Source organism: Branchiostoma floridae, chromosome 13, assembly GCF_000003815.2.
Source record: "Branchiostoma floridae strain S238N-H82 chromosome 13, Bfl_VNyyK, whole genome shotgun sequence".
Lineage (NCBI taxonomy): Eukaryota > Metazoa > Chordata > Leptocardii > Amphioxiformes > Branchiostomatidae > Branchiostoma > Branchiostoma floridae.
Window position 1 is genome coordinate 16,759,111 of NC_049991.1, and position 24,179 is coordinate 16,783,289.

The window sequence follows — 24,179 nt, forward strand, 5'->3', positions numbered from 1 at the left end:
GGTATACATGTATACCACAAAAAGTAGATGATGTTGAATGTGTCCTAAAGTTGCAACTTTTATAATAGCCATATGCATATTATGCATTTCTTAGAAATACCATGTGAATACACTGATCTGTGATCGGTTTTGAGTAACATACATGTAGTGCCTTGTAATAAAACCCAATGAAAGTGAGTAAATGGATTAATTTTTTGTTCGTAATTTTCATTTTTAGCTATGTTGAAATGCACATATTCATGCAACATTAGAATTACTTAGAGCAGAAAATTTATTTTGAAATCTTTTTATAATGTAATGCAGTTATATTTTATATTCATGTTTTCAACTTCAAGTTGAAATGTATGATTAAAGATGCAGTAGGGTTCCTTGTCTGCTGTGTGCCACACTTTAGCAGTTTGAGTTCTAGAGGGGCTCAAAACTGGACTAGGAAATAGTCCTAGACTCTTGATTGTGGCAAAATAGCTTAATATAAGACAATGCCAACTATTCACAATGTCCATAACTTAGAACTTTTTACAATTTGAAGGATTGAGGTAAAAGCCACAACCTTGAAGTACATATTTGGGCACTGTGTGTCATGTGGAATATCTTGTAATTACATGGCTAATTAAAAGGAGTAACTGAAAGTAAAAATCAGCAAAAAGAATGGCCTAGGCTTCCAAAAATTGGTCTAACGATCCACAAACCTTGTAGTGTATGACCTAAACCTGTAAGTCATGTCTATGTATGTGATATTTGTTGAATGGTAAAGTTTGCAAGATCCTGTAGGAAAGATATTCAAATGTACAGCTAACCACTGATTGAGAGTTGTTTATGAAAAGAAACTAGTCTTGTGATTTGCAAACAAATCGTCCCTAAATAACATTCAAACATTTATGATTTAGGAACTTCCCACAACTTTGCTCCTGACCACTCCCCAACGATGGTTGGTGCTGGGTTAGGAGTAGCCTGGAATGCAGTCTATTCTAGCTACAGTTTGCTCCTTTGATTGCATCAAAGAAGAAATTCTTAGTCGACTGGTACAGACGACTTTTGAAGACTTAGGTAACCTCGCTGACCAACTCACAACCACAGATGACCTTGTAGTACAAAGCAAAGCACCAACGCAAAAGTGCACACGAATCAAATTTTCAATGTCCACTGTCACCATCTTCAGGATCAATACTGATGATCAATTACTTCAGAATGTAAACTCACGAGAGATACAGACATATTGTTCCGCTCCCGATCTTTTTAAGAAGTGATCTTCTGGATACGTGTCATCGGCAATTGGTCAAACGTGCATAGATGACCTTGCTTATGACTAACTCCCACCCATGGTTTGGAGAAGGTTGGGAGGTCATGTGTAATGGAGGCTTTCAGAAAAAGCAGCTTTTTACCCATTCAAGTAATTAATTTCAATCACAAGATATTATACGTGTCAAACGTGTACTTAGAAAAATGTTTTAGTGTACAAACAAATGTGTTACATGTTCCTTATTAGTACATTTGTATTGGTATGATTTTGATACTTTACGTAAAAAAAGATACTACAAAGTACATGTATCAAGAGGCATTAAACGTTGTGACGCTAAATCAGTTTCTGGAGCATTTAATCTTCACTGAGATTGTCACACATTATACATGGGATTTCAATAGTTTTGATGTATTTGATGTATCATCAGGTTGAATTCATCTTACTTACTGTACAATCTTTATGATACTACCAGATTGGTAACTTCTTAAAAACTAATTTGGTCCCTATGTAGGGCAAACATGTTAATTTCAATGTATTACAGTTGTATTCAGCACAAAGTGGTGTTTCTCCAACATTTGGAGATTCAGTGCAACCCTAATGTGTTTTGGTCATGACTTGTTTACTAATAGATAAAACATTTCCAATAAAAATGAGCTTGAAAAGCCCCTTTGTGCTATTACTTTCCACAATAGACAACCAGGCAAAAAAGACAATGTTAATACCACTGAGCTTAACCCACTAAATAAAAAAAAATAAATGTTTTCAAGCATTATGACCCAATACCAAGCCCTATCTTTTAACTTCAATGGTTAAATTACATTACAATCTTACATTCCTAATTTGCGGGGCATTGTAGATTAAATTACAATCGTTGTTTTCTGAGAACAGTTAAAATTAAACCCACACACATGTATGCCTAGAAAGCCTATTCAAGTAAATCACATGAAGCAGAGCTATCTTTGACAAGCTGCATGGGTAGTGCATGTACACGCACAGCCAGCATTTCGACTACATGTGAAAAGGAATACATGTATAAGACACTTCCGAAAATAGTTTCATCAGGTTGGTAGAATATAGGATAGAGGAGAAATTCTTTGTACACAACCAGTGGGTACTTACATGGTACACACTGGTTGTGCACAAAGAATTTCTCCTCTATCCTGTATAAGACATGTTCTGATAACTAGTCTTTTTTCTCAGCTTTTGAACCAGTTTATAACAAGAATAAGAGATTGTGGACAGTGTATATTAGTTTTAGTGCAACATGCTAGTGTTTATATCTTCTCAAGGTACAGACTGTAAAGTTCCTTTTTCTGAAAATACTTTTCCCTCATCACAAGGCATTGCGGTGCTGCAGAGCATGTGGACATCAACTCTTGTCCAGTAACTTAAAGGTGTGTGTAGAACAGTTAACTTTTGATTCAAGTAAACCCACTTTCCAATTTGTAGAATGGACAGTCTTGTAGAGGAAGGATGTCTATACCAGTGCAGGATTGAGGCCGTACATTACATTCAAGAACAATTAGTAGACAGTGATCCATCAGAATCATATTGCTAGAGTCTTCAAGAAAAATTGAGAAAACACTTCTAATAAAGCTTTTAAATCACAAATGCAAGTAGAAACTTACTCTTGCTCGTAAAATGGCCAAATGACAACATAAATGATATTTGTCATGGGAAAAGTATACAGCAATAAACTAATTCTTATGACTATTTAAAGCTGCCAGTTTTTTTGTCAAAGGATACTTCTAACGATATGGATACCCTTAGGCTAACAGACAAGTGGACGGATGTTTTTAAACATTGGATGTTTCTTATGCGGATTTCAGAGTGACAATGACAGGAAAATGAGAAATAGGAGTTATATACAGTTACCACAGCTGCATATGATATTTGAACAAAAACCTTTTGGCTACAGTTTAATTCTATAGATGATTGCCACAAGACGCAAAAGCGAAACTTATTAATCTTATAAACCTAATATTTACAACATCAGAAACTCACGAACACCTTATCGAAACAAACGAATATAAGAGGACATTGGACAATCAAAACAGTCATTGTCTAAAGACAAAGTCTTAATAACACTGTACAATGAAATTGACATTTATTAAATATTGATTTAACATTAGAACACAGGCGACATAATAACAGTGTTAGTCACAAAGAAAGGAGACAGATGCTGATGACAGAGTGCTGTAAGGGTTACTTCTTCAGGAGCTGTTTTCTCTGCTGTTCTAGAAGCCCCTCCAAGTGGTCTGCTCTCTTCACTGCAGCCTGTGTGGCAGGAAAACAGAGACCACATGTTCTAACAACAGTTGGGTAACCTCATTTGTAGCATTGGGAAAATGGCAGCTGCACCAAAATGGAATTTGAATAGTTTCAATTTTTCAGACCACTCCTGTAGACATATACTTTTTTTGTTCTTCCGTAAACTGCAAAGCATTCTATATCATTCTATTAAAGCATTCTAAGTTTGAAAACAGTCTGATACACATTAAGGTACGCAATACAGTGTTAAGTTTGCAGTTAAGTGACTGACATTTTGTACAACATGCAGGATGGTGAAATCTGGAAGTTGGCTGGTAAATGTGATTTATAACATGAAATTATTATAGTTATAATCTAACATGTCAATGTATGGGTCTGACTCTATTTGGTTTAACTAACCAGCACGGCAGCTGTGATGTTACATGCATGCTATAGAAAATCATTTGGCCAACATTTGCTTGTTACAAATTAAGAGTTATTCTTCAATCTACCATTTGAGTGAAGAAACCTACCTCATACTGTTTCCGCAGTTGGTTTACAGTGTCCTCTTTCTTCACTATGGCTGACTTTACTCTGCATGAAGCAAGTACAAACTATTTGTTATACAAGTGATCTACAATATCAATAGAAAAACTGTGAAATATCATTCTTTCTTAACTTTTTAAAGCCATGCTTCTTAAACTTTTCCCTGCCGAGGTAGGCATTCAGTTTTGCACTGGATATGGTATGTACTTTATTCAACATAATCAATAAAGTCAAAGAGAACTTTAACATTGACTTTATTCGAATTGCAACAGTTACAACTTATATCAAAGCTGAGGGAGAGGAAAACATGTGCTAACACATACACACCATCTATTAACTACAACAACAGAACAAACAAAAATGAGTCAGACTTAATTTTAACAACATCCAAGTCATCTCTTTACTTGTTCCATTTCCTCAAAGGGAAAGGAAATACATGCAGCAGCAAAAAACAACATTATCACAAGAACAACAAAACCAGTACCCTTTATGTACTTCCTCCATCTCTTCCAAAGGGAAAAAATACATGATGAGACAAAAAACAAACAACAAAACAGCAACAATGCTACCTTTTGTGTACTTCCTCCATCAGTGGGAGGGATGCTGCAAAGCTTTTTTCATCCAGTCTTAGATGTTACTAGTCCATTGTTTCTTTTGCCTCCCCCTTTCCCATGCCCCATCTACCTTTCCATGAAGGATAGCTTTAGAAAATCCATTTGACAGAGACAAAAATTTAACAACAAAACAGCAACAATTTCCCTACCTTTTGTGCACTTCCTCCATCTCCTCCTCCTTCTCCCTGGTGATGCGGTCCAGCTCCATCTTGTGCCGCGCCCGCATCTCAGACATCTCGTTCTTCACCCGCCGGTTCTCCTCCTCCGTGGCCACCAGACGGTCAGCGAACTCCTGACGGATGACCTCCGACATCTTGTTCCGCTCCTGGGTCAGCCTGTCTTTCACCTGTCAATCAAATATGAAAGATGATAAATATTGAATATTGAGGGGGGGGGGGGCAGTATTATCTGCCACTACCTCCAGATAACCCCAATAGGGGCAAAGTTGGGGGAAGGTGAAATCCCCGGCTAAGGCGGAGAAGTTTCCGCCCTGGCACAGAGGACCCAACTGTGGGGGCTGTCATGACCAAGCCAGGCAGGGAGTTCCACTAAGGTACAGTTTGGGGAAAAAGGAATATTTTGTATTTGTCTGTTCATGCTAATAGGGGCTGTAGTTTGAGTTGGTGGCTCCCTCGGCCATGCCCTTGGGCTTGTTTGAGAAAACTAGTAGTGTCAATATTAATGTGGTTGTTTATAAGTTGGTAAAACATGATGTAGAACATGCAGTAACCTTGTTGATATCCTCCAGCTCCTGTTCCTTCTGTCTAAGCAGACCCTTCAGCCGAGCGTTCTCTCCCTCCACCTCGATAAGTTCTGCCTTCATCTCATTGTACTTGTCCATGGCTGTCCTCTCTGAGCGCTCCAGCTCCCTCATCTCTGCCTCGTACTTCTCTCTCATACGTCTGGGGGGACAAACACACGGCCGTCAGCTCGTATGTTGTATAGGAAAACTCTACATATAAAAATCAAGGAACTGAATAAATTTCCTAAAGATTCAGATGCTTCAGATAGCATCTAATGTCTTTTAGGTGACTGAATTATGTTTCTCAGTTACAGATGAAAGATGGTGCATGATGTCTGGAACGTCTTCTTGCTCTTTGCAACATCCAGTTGCTTGATTTATTTATATTGTATATTATCATACATTAAATACAAAACAATCTACGTCCTTACTTCATCCTGTTCTCGGCCGCCCTCTCCACCTCTTCCCTCTGTGAGGAGGCGTCCTCGTCCAGCCTCTGTATGACCAGCTCGATCTCCTTGTCTCGGTCTCGCTTCACGTTCTCCTTCAACTCCCGCTCCTTCTGCATCAGCCAGGTATCCTGTTTCTTCATGTAGTTCTCCTCCCAGGCTTCCTTCTCTACCTTCAGTTTATCCTCAAGCTGTTTTACTTCAGCCTACAGAAACATTAAACATCAAGGTAAACTCTAACTGTAACCCCAACCCTAACCCTTCTGTAGCAGGCCTAACCCTAACCCTAACCCTAGCCTTGACCCTCCCAGGCTTCCTTCTCCACCTTCAGTTTATCCTCCAGCTGTTTCACTTCAGCCTACAGGAACAATCTTATTATTAGGTTTGCATGATGTACAAAATTAGCTGAGAACTACGAAGAACTCAAGAAAGAAGAAAAAAAAGTCATGACTACAAGTAGCAGAGTTATCAACTTCGGATAGAGGTGCTTAAAAATTCTAGTGTCATAGAAAGGCACGTATCAGTAGTAGAATCCTCACTACCGTTAGCTTTAACTATGCTTGCAGTCAGATATACAAAGGTCAGGTGTGACAAGTCTTTCTGTAATATAACCAGCTGTCGTTATGCCTTGTGCCTGCAAAGTTGGTGTGCATTTCATGTGTTGGCGTAAATTTTGGCTATCTACAGTGTCTAGTTTAAGAAAAATAGCAATAATATTAGCAAAATAGAAAGAAATAGTAGGATTATCTGAATGTAGTGGTGCGTACCTAAACTCATATTCAGGTTCAGGTCCAGCAGTTCAGGTTCAGGTCCGGACTTAAAGTCTGGACCTGAACCCATCATTGCATATTATGTGCACTAGAAATTGTTCTATTTTGAGGAGGAGGAGGGGGGGATGGTGCATATAAAATTGCATGTTAGCATGAATTGAAATGCAATGTGAAAAATACACGCAAATTATACACAGCCAGTGTATACATGAAATGTTTTTTGTCTTTGTCCAGTGCAAATTTCACTGTCTATGGAAGGTTTTAGATGGTTTAGAATAAAAAAAAGGAACATAAGTGACAGATAGCTTTTTGCAAGTCTGGACTTGGCTCCGGACATTTAGGTTTTTTTTGGACCTAAACATTTTTAGGTCCAATTCCAAGTCCGGGCTTTAGGTAGGAACCACTACTATTCAGTAAATACTGAACCAACATACAGCATGTCTTCTCTCCTGTTCATCCCGTGCCTTCTCATACTCCCTCCTCATGGTCTCGATAGCCTTGGAACTGGACTCCTCCAGCTGCTCTTTCATTCTGTCGATCTCTGCACGTTGTTTAGCTGCCTGTGTTGCTATTCTCTCCTTCTCTTCCTGAACTTCTGCATACAATCTGTGATGAGGATGGGGGAAAACAACTGATCTAATTGTCAATTTCTCGACAAGTTTTCATGGTGAATGCTACAGTCAGTACCTTGTGAAAATCAGAGCATATAACCGAATAAGACATTCACTTCATGCATTCAAAGTTTTTCTCTGATTCTATTAGATAAAAACATAAACTATAGTTTACCTTCTTCTTTGTTGCTGTAAACCTTGCTCTTCTTGTTCTGCCTGTTTCTCGTACCTGAAAATGACATTGAAAAGGGAATCAAATTTGTACCAAACTGGATCAGCAGCTCCCCCTAGTGTTCATTATCAGTACTGCAAGGTCACTGCACAGCCAAGTAACCATGCACAGGCAGCAAATGGACAAAAGTACACCTTACAAACTTTACCTCACACAACCTACGCATTATTTTTTCAAGTTCAACCAGCAAACTGAAAAGTTTTTTCTAAATTTCTTTACCAGAGAAAATATTTCTAAACATTGTCATAACCTCTGGATACTTTTAGATTGATAACCCAGACCGTATCTCATGCCCCACCTCTGCTTAGCCAGTTCCCTCTCCCGGTTACAGGCAGACTCGATCTCCCTGGCCATCTGTTCCTTGATCTCCTCAGTCTGATGGATGAAGCGCCGGCTCGCTCGCTCGTCTGCCTCCAACAACTCCGCCTCGTGGATCGCCTTTATCTTCTTCATCTCCTGTTTGTGCTTGGCAATCAGTCTCTGGATCTCTGGCTCCAGACCTTTCACTGTCATTTCCTGTCAGGTTTCAAAATGACACATGAGTTAAACTTGTCAATCTAAGGGTATGCACACATAACAATGTTAAAAGCGTTACTGTAAATTTGTCAATAGTGGATGCCTGAGTCAGACATGTATAACACGTATAGAAAATTTGATAAAAAACGTCAATTTCCAAGATAAAGTTGAAAGAAAAGATGAAGAACTTATTGCTTGGGAACATTTTGCAAATCTGCAGGAAAAAAGCAAAAAAAACATAATTACAGATTATCAGAATATTAATCATCCTATCATCCTATCCAGGGCCCCACTGTAAAGCAGTGTGATACACTGAGTTGGGCTACCCTGGCTAAAGAAAATAGAATAGAATAGAACAGATCATTCCTTTCAAATTCTGGTTGATTATCCCATATCGTACTGTTTTTCTGACTTTTTACCTTGATCTTTTTTGTCTTCTCATCGATCCACTTCTCTCTCCTGAGTTTCTCAGCAGCTGCGTGCATGTCTTTAATTTTCTGTGACTCTTCATTATGCCTGGAGGAAAAACATTTTTTGTAACAATACAAATCTGCTCATTTGTTGATGATGCATGTATCTACAAAAAGAGTTTTCTGATCTTACTAGTAATTGTGTACATGTAAATTGTAAAAAGAAATTTTTGTCCCAAGATAAATTTTAACGTAGATACTAGAACAGTGCTGATGACTCAAAATCATTGAAATAAAATGATAGCTTTCAGAAGACATAACAGTCACAATCTACTAAAAAATGTTAAAAGATATTGGCATAAATCACTACCCTTCTGAAGACTTTTTGAGTTTTTCTACACATTCCATCTATGTTTCCATGTATTTGCAAGACCTTTAGAATGCCAAGATAAAACTGCCACTAACTTGTCGCTCATCTCCTTGATCCTCTTGCTGTACTTGGCATCCATGTCTTTCAGCTCCTTCACAACTCGCTCACACTTCTCACTCAGGGCCTTCTTATCATCAATCAACTGGAAGATATCATAGACATACATAATTGTAAGGAAAATGTGTGCTGATATTTAGCATAGTACATCAGAGTATATTGTTTCTGACGAAGATTTTTGCCATAGCATATCAGGCTTTCTCCAGCGAGTGTTTAAATTTTAGACTGTTTTGAGACCACCTTAATGGCGAACTTGTAATAAACATGCAATCTAAATGGCAGTAGATTTTGAAGCTTTTATTCCTCCCCAAAGCACAACATCTTGTCGTATTACCTGTGTGGAGATAACTGTGGTATAAGCTTTATTTGTACAAATTTTGGCAGACAGTTTTATCTTTGCCAGGATTTGGGTCATTGGGGAATTTTTTTAACTTTCTAGTTTGCACCGAAACATAAAATCTTACTCTATTACTTGTGTCTCAATACATATGTGGTTCGAAACATCATACCGGCCTTACCTTCTAGTTTACACTGAAATATACAATCTTACTCTATTACTTGTGTCGTAATAAATATGTGGTTCTAACCATCATACCAGCCTTACCTGGTCAATAAATAGCAATGTGGAGTAATATTACTTTTGCGCAAATATTCCTAGACAGTCTTACCTGGTCGATGAAACCGAGGTGTCTCTTGATGGTGGCCTCGTACTCCTCCTTCTGCACCTGGAGCCGATGTTTCATCTCCTTCTCTCCCTCCCGCGCATGGCGGATTGTCAGCTCTCTCTGCTGGTTCTGTGGACACATAAACATGTTTTATGAGCCGATGTTTCATCTCCTTCTCTCCCTCCCGCGCATGGCGGATTGTCAGCTCTCTCTGCTGGTTCTGTGGACACATAAACATGTTTTATGAGCCGATGTTTCATCTCCTTCTCTCCCTCCCGCGCATGGCGGATTGTCAGCTCTCTCTGCTGGTTCTGTGGACACACAAACATGTTTAATAAAAAACTGGCTTCTGCACCTGGAGCCGATGTTTCATCTCCTTCTCTCCCTCCCGCGCATGGCGGATTGTCAGCTCTCTCTGCTGGTTCTGTGGACACACAAACATGTTTAATAAAAAACTGGCTTCTGCACCTGGAGCCGATGTTTCATCTCCTTCTCTCCCTCCCGCGCATGGCGGATTGTCAGCTCTCTCTGCTGGTTCTGTGGACACACAAACATGTTTAATAAAAAACTGGCTTCTGCACCTGTAGCCGATGTTTCATCTCCTTCTCTCCCTCCCGCGCATGGCGGATCGTCAGCTCTCTCTGCTGGTTCTGCAGCCACACAAACAGGTCTGGTAAAAACTGCTGTTTTCTGGTGCCTAACTCACCAGTGTTCACATTTTGCTTGGCACAACTCACCAGCACCTTCTGCAGCATGGCTGTGGATCAGCAGCTCCCCCTGTTGTTCAATAGCGGCATTACAAAGCTTCAACCTCCAGAAGCTTGAGGGTTGTCTACAGCAACTACACTACAGTATAGTACAGCAACTCACCAGTGCCTTCGGCAGCATGGTTGTGAATCAGCAGCTCCCCCTATTGTCTAATGGCGGTATTACAAGGCCTCAACCTCTAGAAACTTGAGGGCTGAATTTTCTTTCTGTCATTGTTGGGAAGCCCATGTTCCTTGTAACTCTGTCATCTTAAACTAAAGAAAGTCAGATTTGTTTAATTGCAAAGTGAACTTTATGTCCAACCCAACAAGCAAACTCCTGTTCCTAGGATGATGGGAATTGTCCTGGAGATGGCCTGGTAGAAACTTTGTTGTTTGCTTGAACAAATAATCCCTGACTCACCAGTGCCTTCTGCAGCATGGCCACGGAGCGCTGTCTCTCCTCCAGCTCCAGCCGCTGTTTCAGCATCTCGCTGGCCACCTCGGACGCCGTGGCGGAGGCCTGCTCCATCTGAGCTATCTCTTCTGCTGAGGGGACCAGCAGGACAGGTGCAGCCGCTGCAGAGGTGTCATCACGGGGGGTGCTCTCTACAGACTGGGGAGGGGGGGCAGGAGAGTACATGTTCAAAAAAAGTAGTAAGCTACTGGTATTGAATCTGCCTCTGGACCAAAATGTTCAGAACATTTATGAGGCCTGCTCCATCTGAGCGATCTCTTCAGCTGAGGGAACCAGCAGGAAGGGTGCCGCCGCTGCAGAGGTGTCATCATGAGGGGTGCTTTCTACAGACTGGGGAGGGAGGGGGGCAGCAAGAGAGCAGATGTTCAAAACATTTAATATCCACATAATTAGCTCTTCTGTGAACTGAGCTGGCTTGAGACTACTTTCACTATAGTAATATACAGGAACATGAGATTCAAATAAAATTAGGATGCATCTACAATGCACAGTCACTTGACACAAACTGAAGGCAATGTTTTCTGTAACAAGGTGTATCAATTCATAGTCATATTAACCCAAAACATTTACAAATAGTTAGGAGTAAAACTGATAGTAGTAAAACATTGGAGGGTAGAAATCTAACCTTTGTGACCTGGCTAGTGACCTGACTGATGACCTCATCATCAGCCTTCTCCACTTCATCCAGGAAGGACATGATGGACCTGAGGAAGGCATCAGTTCATCATTTTAGGTTATAGAAGGAGTTTGTGACAAAACAAGACTTTTTACTTTCTGAAGATACTAGTGAAAGGTGTATATCCTGTCAATGCTACTTAGGTAACCTGTTGACTTAGTCCTGTAATATTATTGTTGTTGTAAATGATAACAATGAATAATGATCTTTATTGTATTTATGCGCTATCAGGCAAAGTATAGGCATTCAAATATAAATTTTGTATTAACGTACACATAGTGACAGGACATCTAATATCAATCTAAGACGTAGGTCCAAAAACTACTTCAATACACAGGATTGGCTCCTTCCAGTATAAGTCATGTACAACACTGCATTTATGAATCACCATTACATTTATACCATTGAAATTTTCCCACTTGTATAGATTAATAAGAAATAGTATACAATAGCGTTCTGACCTGAGCTTGTCCTCCGTGAGCATGACCCCAGGTAACCCACTGGTGGAAGTCCTGGGAGGCTGGTTCAGCTTTTCCAGCTTCTCTGATGACAGGTACCCGTTATCCTTCTCCTCATCACTACCTGGGGTCGCACATCGGTAAAATGATTAACATCGGTTCACTTTGTCTTACCATATGAGCTGTCTAAACATGATTTACACATGAGCAACATTTGTATACAATCCCTATGAGTTAGTGAGTTTGGCATGTTCAACTTTTTTTTTCAGTAAGATGTATTGAATTGTTCTGCTGTATTGAATTGTTCTACCAGTTCATTCTTGTGATGCTAAAGAAGAGCAATGGATGTCACTTGAAACGTCCAGAAGTAAATCTAGTTTATCCCAGTTGTAGAGACTGAGTTGTTATTAAAAATTGTCATTACCTGAATGTCTAACCCTCATAAACGTATAATTGTTAAAATGACTTCATTCTCATGTCTCAAATCAAAAATAGTGTTTAACGTACATGTATGAAACTCATCGTGTTGAACATAATACACTGTATGTGTAAATGCACACCATGAACTGTATATGAACCCTTTCCCTCACCCCAGGCTCGACTCTTCCTCGGTGTGGGGAACTTCTCAGGCTCCTCCTCAAGCATCTTAATGGTGTCCAGAAGGTCGTTCAAGGTCGTCTTAGTCTTGCTGTCCGTCAGAGTGGTGAGGTCGTCCTTGTCTGTCTCGTCCTGTGTGTCAACCTCTGGGGCTGCTGTGGCACCCTGGGGCTCCTGGGAGTAAAGAATCAATCAACCAATCAATAATCAATCAATCGAAGAATCAATTTGTCAATCAATCAATCAATAAATAAACAAATCAATCAATTGCTTAAATCAATTTACATTAGATAGCTGCATTACCCTTAGCTGCTCTACTGATGACATGAGATAAAAACCTAAAACAAAAATGGAGCTGAAAATGTGTTTAAAGTACACTATTCATACAATGTTTAAGTGTGAGACATTTCAGCTTTTAAAATGATGGGTGTATCCACTTAGCTCTGCTCTTCATTTGACTTACAGTAAACTACTTTCCCACATTAGACTGTTCCTCTATTTGAAATAGACTAGCCTATACAATTAGTTCAGGACTATGTCCGTGTATGTTTCATCTTAAACATTTTGTTGTTTGCAGTTTGTAGGCTAATGTTTTCTGATCAGGACTTACATCGAATATGTCGTCCACCTTGCGTATGGTACTGGATGTGCCGGGTCTCTTCTGTGGTGATGCTCCGACCTCCGATTCCGTTATCTCGCTATCGCTCTCAGAACCTGCCTTTTTCACGGGCGACGCCCTTTTCTTGGTCTTCACCTTGGGTTTTGCTGAAGTTGGTCTGGACACCTTTTTTGTGACTTTACCACTGGGCTGTAGAAACGTGATCTCTCCCTCGGGCTTCTGTTTGGGCTCTGCTCGTTTTTCTTCCCTCTTTTTCTGTAGCTCCTGAGGGTTTAAAAATTATGTAGAATGATTCAAAATATCAAGAATTATTGAAAGGAGATAGTACAGGCCTCAGTATACCTGTCCAGTTCTTATCTCAAGAAAGGATTGGGAAATATTATGTAAATTTTGGGCTAAACCATTTCATTTCAAATTTCTGCATTATAAACAGTTAATTGCATAAAATGAATGACCAAGTCCGCACACACTCACTGTGCGGTCATTGACATGGGATATGATACTAATAGAGTGGAACAGGCAAATGCAGGTCTAAAACAAAGAATTATTTACACTTAAACACTGGGGGATGAACCAAACCTGAATGGCTGCTTGTCTGGCCTGTCTCTCTTTCTCCTCCCTCCTTCTTCTCTTTTCTTCCTCCTGTTTCCTTCTGTCCTCCATCTCCTGCATTCTCCTGTTCTGTTCTTTCCTCATCATCTCCTCCCTCTCCTCTCTCTTCTGTGTCAGCAGTCGTTTCACCGTCTCCTCACTGTCTCTCTGCTCCCTTTCTTTACATGCTCTATTAGTATAAACATACAGTGCACGCTTAGAAATAGAAGTGCCCAAATATCTGATATTTATTATATGCACATAACAGCGTGATTACCTATAAACCATAATACATCTATGAATATAAACAGACTTTCCTCTCTATCATTTTTGTTGATGTTCATGTAAATAAAGCCATAACACTCTGTTCCAAACAATGTCATTTTCCAACTGTAGTTTCACAATTTTCTTAAAGTTTGCCTTTGCATGAAGTATTGAAAGCCTTGAGTGCTCACCACTTGACTGATGTAGGAAAACTTCAACAACATTTCAGGTGGAACACGCATATTACATCAACTCTATGACTCTGAGGGTTCTTTCTGCTTTAATGGTTGTAAGTAGACAAGTGACAGACTGTAGCACTTTTCTTGCTCAGTGGATGCAAGACAACAAGACCTCAGCAGTAAAAAAAGTCCCTTTCTTCCCTACCTGTACCAGCGCTGTATCCTCGTGGCCGCCTTGTTGACCCTGTTGATGTACAGCTCCGCCTCGGCCTTACTGATCGTCTTGGGAACGCCACGCCTTCCCGGGGGGCTGCCCTGTTTGGGACGGGGTAAGGAGAAGTCCTGGTTGGCCGGTGGGCTGGTCGGACTTGCCCCTGCTGATGCTCCATGCGCTGATGCACCAATGTTTCTCAACACATTGGCTTCAGCTGTAGAAAAGATAGTGATAGAATGACAAATGGATATACACAGGTCATCTCCAGACAGATTCACCAGTGACATAAGACAGTATCAAAGCTTGCTAAGTAGTACAGCCGGCCTAAGGGAGTCATCAGCCACTCCGGTAGCCAAACACACCCCTAGGCCGGCTTCACTACTCTGGCACCTTTTGATACAATCTTATGCTACCGTAGGATGCACAGGTTATACTGGAAGATGTTGTGTTGGACTTGGAGATCTCTTTGGACACATTTTTCCGGGTGGCATATCCAGGATATATGTGACCTGTCAGTGTTGCATTACCGGTAGTAGACAATACAATTGTCTTGTTAACCTTGTCTATTAGGCTTAACCCCATACTAAAGCCAATACAAATGTGGTTCCAACAGTCTACCTTGGTAAAGAGGGTGATAAAAGGACAGAGAAAAAAAATTGAACTGGCTGTCGAGCAGACTCATTGACCAAATGATGAAAGGCATACATTGAGCAAAAAGACATTTCCTTTTCAAGACTAATTTTTGATAATTTCTTGTCTTGTCTGTATCTGTATCTATTGTAAGGTATATAGCCGGTATAACCACCCTTCAGCTAACACATCAGCTTGTGTCCCTTTGAGATGTAAATTTTTGCAACCTGCAGTGCAACTGGAAGCTTACCAGGAGCGCCCCTTGTAACAGTGGCATTGTTGGGGAGGTTCAGCTGCTTGGCTGGTGGGGACCGTTCACTGTTGAGAGTGTTTGCTGGAGGGGACCGTTCACTATTAAGGGTGCTGTCAGTTCTGTCTGTCAGAGGGATCTTGAAAGGGCTACCCTCAGGCTGGAAAAGAGATTAACATTTAAATTCACATCACAAGAACACAACACAGATACTTTTGGATAAGAAATTTGCAAATCTTTGCTTTTCATCATTAGAATGAGACAACAGCACTGACTATGTTAACACCAAAGCTGCTTCCAGATTTAGCTTTATCCCATCCTCATTGTTTGAGAGCTTTGTTAAATCTGTCATTCTAATATGCTTACAAAAACATATTTCATCAATTCACGCAGTTCAAATTCTCTGGACTGTCAGGGTAAAAGTTTTGTCTGTCCCAACAAGGAGGACCCAGGACAGAGAGACAGGTCCTGGATTGATACCCTAAAAAGCAACAAAAGTGACATATAAGCACTCCCTCGGATTCTCCTGTCAATTTTTTTGACAGATGAGCAGGCAAACAGGCACCAGGGGTTTTGTCTAGAGATTTGATGTGCCAGTACTCACTATTCCTGGTGGCAGGACTCTGACGGCCCCCACTGAGGGAGGCCTGTCTCTGTTGAGCTGTTTCTTCACCTTGGGGGTGTCAAACAGGGACAGAAAGTCATCACCTGTGTCATTGGTCCTGAAAACAGACAGTACATTATGCATTATTCTTTCATATCTTGGTTATAAATTCTACATTACTAGTAATCTTTTTGATGTGCATCTGTATGTTTCTACACAGCAGTTTCTGTTAGAACTTAGAGGGAGCAGTGCAGTTTCTGTATGCTCTGCTAGAGAGAGCAGTTCAGTTCCTGTATGTTCTGTTAGAGGGAGCAGTGCAGTTTCTGTATGCTATGACAGAGGGAGCAGTGGAGTTTCTGTATGCTAGATGCTAGAGGGAGTAGTGTAGTTTCTGTATGTCCCACAGAGGGGGTGAAATCTGCTATCATTGTGTGCCTTGATGATACCAGAAACACCTTTCTAACAGATTTGATGACAGATTTCTACAGTAGTGTATCATCTACACCCTCACCTAGGGTTGGAATGTGTGAGTTTGCTGGCTGAAGCAGGTCGTCTGAGGTTCTGTGCCCTCCCCACCGGAGTGAGTCCTGTACTGCCACTGCTCTCACTGGTGTTACTTCTCTGGGTGTCTACAGCTGGGTTGTGACTGCCAGCTCTCCTGTGTTTCCTCTGAGCACCACTGGAGTATCCATTGACAGTCTGACTCTGGAAAGCAAAACAACAACAGTTGGAGTTTGGGCTGTATGATCAAAAATCAATTAGGTATCAAGTTTTAGCATGAATTGCATCTACTAGATGACAATGTCCAACTTGATGGTATTTAGACTTAAAAGATGGTACACAGTACAGATGTACATGTATTAGGTAGTAGATCTAGAAAGTCAGTTTTATACAAAACAAGATTTCCAGCCAACTTCCTAGTACAACAACCTGTGTTGAAGTGGATTTATTAAGGTAAAGACAAAAACTAAAGCAGGAAAATCAACTGCTAATTGGACAAGATATGGAGATTTCTCCATTTCATTCTACTGACGTTGAAGAAGAGTGATGGACGTCAATCAAAACGTCCGGAAGTGAATTGTAATCTCCATACCTAAACCCAGTTGTACAGATTGATTTGTTTTCAATGATGTGCAACAGCGTCTTACCATAGTTCCCCTCCCCCTCCTGGAGTCTGCAGTAGAAGGCCTGCCTGCTACGTTAGCAGAGCCAGGTCTGTGTGCTGCTGCCGACCCTGGTCTTTGGGACGATGACCCCAAACGTTTGTTCCCTGACACCATGGACAGCTGTGACCCGGTCAAACTCAGGTCAAGGTCACTCCCGCGGGGAGTCTCCGCATTGGCTTTCTTTGGACTCGGCATCTTGGAGAGCTGGAGAGAAAAAATAAATACTGTAGAACTACTCAACTATGTTTAGAGCAATAAACATGTATGGCATTTATTGTGCAATAGCGTATGTTTATATTGCCTTTTAAATCTTAATCACCATTAATTGATCCTGATTGAGTCTGAATCAGATACTGTGAAACTTCAATTAAGTGATCATAAATATTACAGCTTTCAAAACAAATATCTTTGAGAGTCAGTGACTGTGGAAGATTGATTGTATTAGATGAATTAGCTTGTAACTTTAACAGTTTTCAATTCTTTAAAACTGGGCCCTGTACTGTCAGTATGATCTAATTTAGTATTTTGTGATATAGCATCAGTGTCCATGTATTTTCAGTAGTACATTCACAATCACAGAGCTGCTTTAGTGGCAGCACTGGCATACATCAGGTTAAGTCAATATATACTAGTCCACTGACAGTTACTGAAGAACCTGTTAGTCCATAATGGACAGTTTTGCTGATAATAACACGGGAAAATAAACATTATTGCTCTATGCATAATTGTTGAATCCAAAAGAAACCAGTAATGTTTCAAACTCAATGTGAGATGTACAGGATATGTGTCTAAACGTTAGGAACAAATCAAATCAACAAGTCAAAACCTTTCATCAAGGTGACAAATTTCTTTTTATATTCATAAAGTGGGTCATAATTTGTGATTAAAAGCAGTTCACCTGATGTGTATGCACTACAACACAATTTCTAAACAATCAGCTAAGTCAGTAAAGTACTGTTTTAGCTTTCAAAATCTGAGATCAAAGAAAATAGAAGTACAGGTTCGTTATCTGTCACAATTTAGAAGTACAAACGTTAGTATAAACAAACATAAATGCCTGTACATAGCTCATGAACACATAACTTGTAGCTTAAGACATCTTGTAGCTTTTGCTGTCCAGTATAGTTTCTTTAGACAAACTATACGCCCTGTTGCGGCGAAAGGATTTTTAGTTTTCGTATATCGAACCTAGAAAACAAAGTGCCCCCCTCCCATCACACACCAAACTCACAACAAAACACTCGCCGTTTCTATCGTTTCCACCGACGACAGTAACGTTAATTGAAACCCCAGATACACAAATATACGCGTTACCTTTCCTGAAAGCTGCTTCACCACGAACCCTTCCCCCGGCAGAAGAAAGCTGGAATCATCGACAAATTTACTCAACAAAACGCGCGACAAACAAATTTTGTGTACAGGATCTCAGGCCTGCGCACTGACCAATTACCCATCATGCACCGGTCTTAAGGCGATACTTTGTCAGTTTCCTGTTTTCCATCAACAAGAAAGACTGCCTTCATAAAACGGGTACATAAAGTTGTGCCAATATTAAGGACAATTTGAAATGAGAATAGCAACGACACGAATATTTTACACTCCTTATGATGTTGTGTAGTTAGGGTAATGTTAGATTGAAAATAAAGATGTAACGTTAACGTTATAGAAAACACTGAATCAGGTGCTATTTTGCACTTTTGAAATGTTATAAGATGTTAGCCTCCAACTTTGGCTCTTTTTTACATTGAAGTTCTGACTCTCTGTGTCAAGCCGTATAACACAATCCACAAATTTAACAAAATCAAAATTGTTCAAATAGAGCAGATAAAAGTCAAGACAATAGGGCACTTTTATGGAAATATCAACTTGTTACAAACACTGAGGTGTCAATCACTCACTCACTGTTTGTCATTAAAGCATTCATTTACACAATTGCTAAAAGATAGCCAAGTGTTAACGTTAATTCTCTTGTATAAGATTAATGAAATAACGATTTCTTGATCAGATGGATTAATTTAAACGTTATGCATCTTAATGATGCTAAGTAATCAAACTACGTTCAAAAATTTCCATTACAAATATTCTGTAAAATTGTATTTTAACTTTTGTCTCTCAATTAGGACAAAAAGGTTACACTTCCAAATGTCATCCATATTTTGTGATGACTTTTAAAACTAGATTTAACTTAAAGAAATAAACTTACAAAAAAATGCTGAGAGCACACCTTGAAGGTGAGTGGTCAGGTGCAGGTGAAATTTTCTCATTCAAATGTTACACACAATTAGCCAGCACTTTATTCATTTGAGATGGGCTTAGTTTGATTATCACTTCAGGTTGACGCCCATTTTCCCTGGTATTTTCGGAATATCACGGCTTTCCATTGATAAAGCGTCCTCCATCATATTGAGCTAACGTTAGGTATGGTGTCAGCATCGCATTTCATACACCTTCAGTCCGCGGAGCGATATTTATACTGCGTCACTCCGAGCAAAAGTAGTTCTACACCTTACCTTGCGGCCGATTTGAGATTTCGAACAATATTCATACCCAATATATCATAGAAATTATAAAGATAACACACGTTTTAAAATGATTAGATCATAAATTTATTCCTGAGATGATTATGTCCGATATTCTTTTCCTTGTCCAGCGGATGGTTGTTGCCTCATGTAGACGCAAAGCGGTCGCGTAGAAAGAAGGCAGCCATCTTGAATCAGGAGCCAGTGGCCGAGCCATTGCACGAATATCTCCTTAAAAATGTACTTGTCGTTATGTTGGCTCCATTTGTGTCTCTAAATTTGGTCTTTAGTCTTTGACCTGTTTATTTATTCCACGTTTGTGGCTCTAAGATGCTCCTGTGGCTCATTATATGCCCGAACGCGAGGGCTTTCGATGGTGTAAGTTTGTTATTGTTCGTGGGGCCCGTCAGCGAAAATAATTGTAGTTTCTTCTTTTTCCACCCCAGACTGCGCCTTGTAGTATGATACTGAGAGTCCTGAGGAGAAAGGCGTAGGATGGCGGACAAAAGGAAATTGCAAGGTAAGTCCTTATCCTTACCAGGGCTTTCAAATTTGCCAACGGATTGGTCGATTTTTGAGGGGCCCGCGCGGGATTTGTCCCCTTCCCCATCTTCTCCATTGCTGAACGGTTACTGTAACGTTATCAGTTAGGCTGTCACATACAGATTGTGCAATTCTCAGGGCATGTTTTGCAAAATGCAGGCGAAACATGCCGATTTTTCACGCCTAAAATTATTTCTCTTTTTTGCACAAAAGAAAACGGTTACGTCGCACATCGTTGAGCGTGTTGATTGACACGAAGCTTTGAAATGGTCTGGTGCTTTATAGAAATATGAACTTAACTTCATTTGTCTGAGTACCCCCCACCCCTCCTAGGTACAGGTGATTACTGTGATTTTATTGTCGATAAACTGAATTTCTTAAAAATACACAACCTACATTCACCTCAAAATCCCCAAATTGAATAGCCAGGTTCATATCATGATGGATTTATGATACACACTAGATAGTGAAAGCAGAAGTGTGCTGGTGGAAATGTTTCAGATGGTGTGCTTTCTGGTCAGTGGTCCTGTTGTTATACATAACTAGGGAAAATATGGCCAATGCCAAAGGCTTCAGTCATGAATATTTTAGGCAGTGAGTAGGGGTGACTGGATAGGGTACTCCATGGGGTAAACAAGGTGTTTGTTTCCTGTGTTTTGACTGCAGGGATACTATTTCCTTTTGGAGTGGGGAGGGGGGGCTTGGCATAGAAATATGATACCATCGATGTCACATATGTTTATTTTTAATATAGTAGGAATATGTTGGATGTCAGAATGTTGATTGAATAATCTTTGTGAATACTAACAATTGCGGTGATGCAAGAACAAAAGCTTGTGTGTTACTAACTGTTAGTAGTGTTACAGTCTCTACAATGTGTGAAATACTTTCTATTGTTATCCCAGACTTTCACAACAGCCTGAAATGTTGAAAATGTAAGGATGAAAGTACTAGGATAAAAGCTTCTTGGTTATACAATGCATGTTGGTCCTTTGACTCGGCTAATTTTTCCAGATTTCACTAGATTTAGCTACATTTCCTTGCCAGGATCTTGGTGAGGTTAATACGTCAGTTGTGACATGTTTCTTTGTGTGGTTCTCAGAACTTTGACTGGCTTTTCAAAATGTTTGGCATTTCATGTAAAATAAACCCGTGTCGACACTTTCGCTGGGAAGATTTGTCCCTTGGGACAGATAAGGGGAAAATCCTAAAACTATTGATTCTTGCTGTAAGATTTCTTTTTTTTTTGGTGAAGCATTTATTGTACCGCCAGCAAATTTGTAAAAAGTAATTAAGTAGCCAAATCTCTCTCCATCGAATAATCAATTTTATGATTTTATCGTGCTAAATTTCTCACTAGCCTCGGAATGACCAGACATGTACGATGTGGGCAAGCCAAAGGAATTGAAATAATACTGCTGATATTTCCTGCATTGCTTTGCTTGGTACCAGGTGTATGTAGGTAAAGAGCAGTGTTGTAAATTTAGCTTCTACCAGAGTACCACATCATGTAGTTATGCAGTTCTATGGCGATATTTGTGTCATCAGGGAAAAAAAAGAGATTTGGTCCAGGGCCAAGAATTTAACAGGTTGTCCAGTTGCCAATTGTCAATTTGTTACTGTCACTTCAAGACTGTTCTGTGGTGTGCATTACACTTTATAGTGGTCACTGGGGTGGGCATCAGTACAAAAAATTCAGGCACAGGTACGGTTCAGGTCCAAAAGGTCAGGTCCCGACCTGGACCTGGACTTGGTTGTCTGTGAAAACTTGTGAAGGAGCAATACTCAGAAAACAGTGGTCCATTTTGCTACAAAAGAATCTGTTTGATGGTATTTAAAAATTTTATCTTCATATGAATGACACTAATTACTGCCTCTGTTAAAATTAGACCAAGTGAGAAGGTAGAAACTTGATACTATAATGATAGAAATGACTATCAACTCTCCTCTACTTTGTTCTTGTTATTTTCTTGGACCAATCTCCCAAACATGTGGATGCCTCACGATAATCTGTTCATTTTCTAATCGGTCCAAACTCCGGTCCACTGATTTTTCTGACAGCCCAACAAGAAAAAAACAGTTTTGTACTGGTACCCTCTAGTGTACATCCACGAGACATGGACAAAAGAAAAGTCTTAGGATCAATATATCTTCTTGTCACCATCCAAGGATTTTAAGGACCTAATGTACACCTGTCTGAGGATGATCATAATGATTTTGTTTGTTCTCTAGCATCGAATACTAAACCTTTAGAATTGCTGAAGAAAAGCATACATACAATCACATCTTTAACAGTCCAAGTCTCTTGAACCCTAAGAATAACCATGCAATTAGATGTACTGAGATTTACGAGGGAAAAATCTTGAAGGTAGGAACAGTGTTCAAACGGTTGGTGAATCCCAGAATTCAGGACAATTATGGATCTTGCATTTTCTGTATTCAAACTTTCAAAGACTGTTTGATCTTTTGTGAAGGGACATCCCAGATGGATCAGATTCAGGACAGTATATCAGATATTTTGCCTCTATCGTTGACAGCTTAATTGACTTTCTTGTGCAGGATCTGATAGAAATGAAAATGGTATTATTCTGTCAATATGCATTTGGTAGGATACTCAAAATTGAATGGTCAAGCTAGTTCACAGATTTAACCAATTCATTCTTTTCCGTCATGTCTTTTTTGATTGACTGTTTGTATAATTTTTAATAATATAACTTATATAAGTAGACGAAGAAAAGTTGTAGTGCAAAGAACCTTTCCCTAGATAAGTAAAACTGACAGATAACAACATCATATTGCAATATGGAGAAAAGGGCAAAATAATAAATACCACTATAATAAAATATACAAAATATTAGTGACATTATATAACAACGACAGTATTTGATGATCCAAATGTATGGATGAGATGTTACAGTATGTAGTCATGGATGACAATATACTCCTTGGAGACATGACTTGGTATTACTGTAATTGCTGGTATTGGATTTAGGAGAAGAGCTTAATATCGTGTGATTCCTAGGTCTTGAAGCATTTTTGCATAAATAGCTTTTATGCTGTTGGACTGTTCGTCAAAATGCGCCAAACACCAAGGAGCTTGTAAGAACCACCTGCTGCCAGCAAATAATACTATAGAAAAAATTGTAAGATTGAGTGAGACATGAAAATTTGTAGGCTTATTATCGTGATTATCATCTACAATATTTTGTAGAAAAAGAAACAAAAGTATTTTGAACCCTACCACTGGATCCAAGTGTTTGAAAAATTAGCATGAATGAATAATTATGTATACTGTCTGTATCAGCACATATGATAAATGGAAAGTACTGTAATACTTAATGATGGAAAATATTATCTATGCAATGTGATTAGAAGCCGTTGTTTATGGCATACATAACTGAATTAGCCTATAGCACTGCTTGACAATTGATGCAAAAGTGATGAGGATCTCAGCTGGATTTGGCCCAAATATATGTCTTAGGATTGGCAATATTATGAATTTATTCATGTTCCTATGCTATTTTGGTATACAGATCACCCAGCCCTCAATAACATTAAGATTTTATGTCGTCTTTAATTAACAATTTTTAGTGCGATTCATATACATGCATGTGACATCTCTCTCTTGGGGACTGTTTCGCATATAATCAATTGCTATGGAAGGATTGAAAGTTATTTCACATCTATAAGTGTACTTAGAAAGAGCTAATTTGATGGGGAAAAAGTATCAACAACTTGCAACTTTGCTGGCTGAAAAGACTTTGTGCTTGAGTATTCTGAGCTACATGTATAGCTACTAGTGTTGTAAAATTTTGAGCTCTGCCACTGCACATGCGGCTTGCTGTTTTGATACCCAGTTTCATTTTCATGTACACGTGTCTTGAAGGAAAGTTCTTCCATTAAAGTGTTTTCTTCTCCAATTATTTTTTTCAGGTGAGATCGAGAGATGCCTGAAGAAGGTCAGTGAAGGTGTAGAAACCTTTGAAGACATCTGGCAAAAGGTGAGTCACAGAGAAGTCTTTGATGGTAGACATCCAGGTAATAAGTTGACTAACAGTTGCTCAAGCAACTGGATGAAATTTGGATACTGTCAAATGTTTCAGACAGCGTGAT

The 24,179-nt window shown here is 39.6% G+C and overlaps 2 protein-coding genes across 9 annotated transcripts in view; one reads left to right on the forward strand and one right to left on the reverse strand.

Moving 5' to 3' along the window:
• Nucleotides 1-2,463: 2,463 nt before the first annotated feature.
• On the reverse strand, nt 2,464-18,495 carry LOC118429142 (centrosomal protein of 131 kDa-like). Of its 3 annotated transcripts, none has more exons than XM_035839551.1 (24): nt 18,319-18,495; nt 16,987-17,208; nt 16,350-16,543; nt 15,839-15,956; nt 15,235-15,394; nt 14,346-14,568; nt 13,686-13,887; nt 13,098-13,370; nt 12,481-12,661; nt 11,894-12,014; nt 11,382-11,460; nt 10,703-10,894; nt 9,536-9,661; nt 8,846-8,952; nt 8,390-8,486; nt 7,753-7,970; nt 7,398-7,451; nt 7,046-7,217; nt 6,145-6,199; nt 5,824-5,992; nt 5,381-5,552; nt 4,800-4,996; nt 4,024-4,084; nt 2,464-3,517 (listed from the first exon to the last, which is right to left on the reverse strand). In XM_035839551.1, the coding sequence occupies exons 2-24, from the start codon at nt 17,197-17,199 to the stop codon at nt 3,446-3,448; spliced, it is 3,456 nt and encodes a 1,151-aa protein (XP_035695444.1). In that variant the 5' UTR covers nt 17,200-17,208; nt 18,319-18,495; the 3' UTR covers nt 2,464-3,445. The 3 variants fall into 3 exon arrangements, with proteins under 3 accessions (XP_035695444.1, XP_035695445.1, XP_035695443.1); XM_035839552.1 differs by lacking the exon at nt 6,145-6,199 and adding an exon at nt 9,888-9,956 and having other exon boundaries at nt 5,824-6,047; nt 9,536-9,592; XM_035839550.1 differs by lacking the exon at nt 6,145-6,199 and having other exon boundaries at nt 5,824-6,047.
• A 1,080-nt stretch (nt 18,496-19,575) lies between these two features.
• LOC118429124 (CCR4-NOT transcription complex subunit 3-like) overlaps nt 19,576-24,179 on the forward strand; it is a gene marked incomplete at its 3' end in the record, with an annotated part of 31,448 nt that continues 26,844 nt past the window's right edge. For all 6 annotated transcript variants that reach the window (XM_035839512.1, XM_035839515.1, XM_035839516.1 and 3 more), the window contains 3 exon segments: nt 19,576-19,763; nt 19,970-20,043; nt 24,000-24,067. In XM_035839512.1, coding sequence (XP_035695405.1) covers nt 20,019-20,043; nt 24,000-24,067 — 93 coding nt within the window.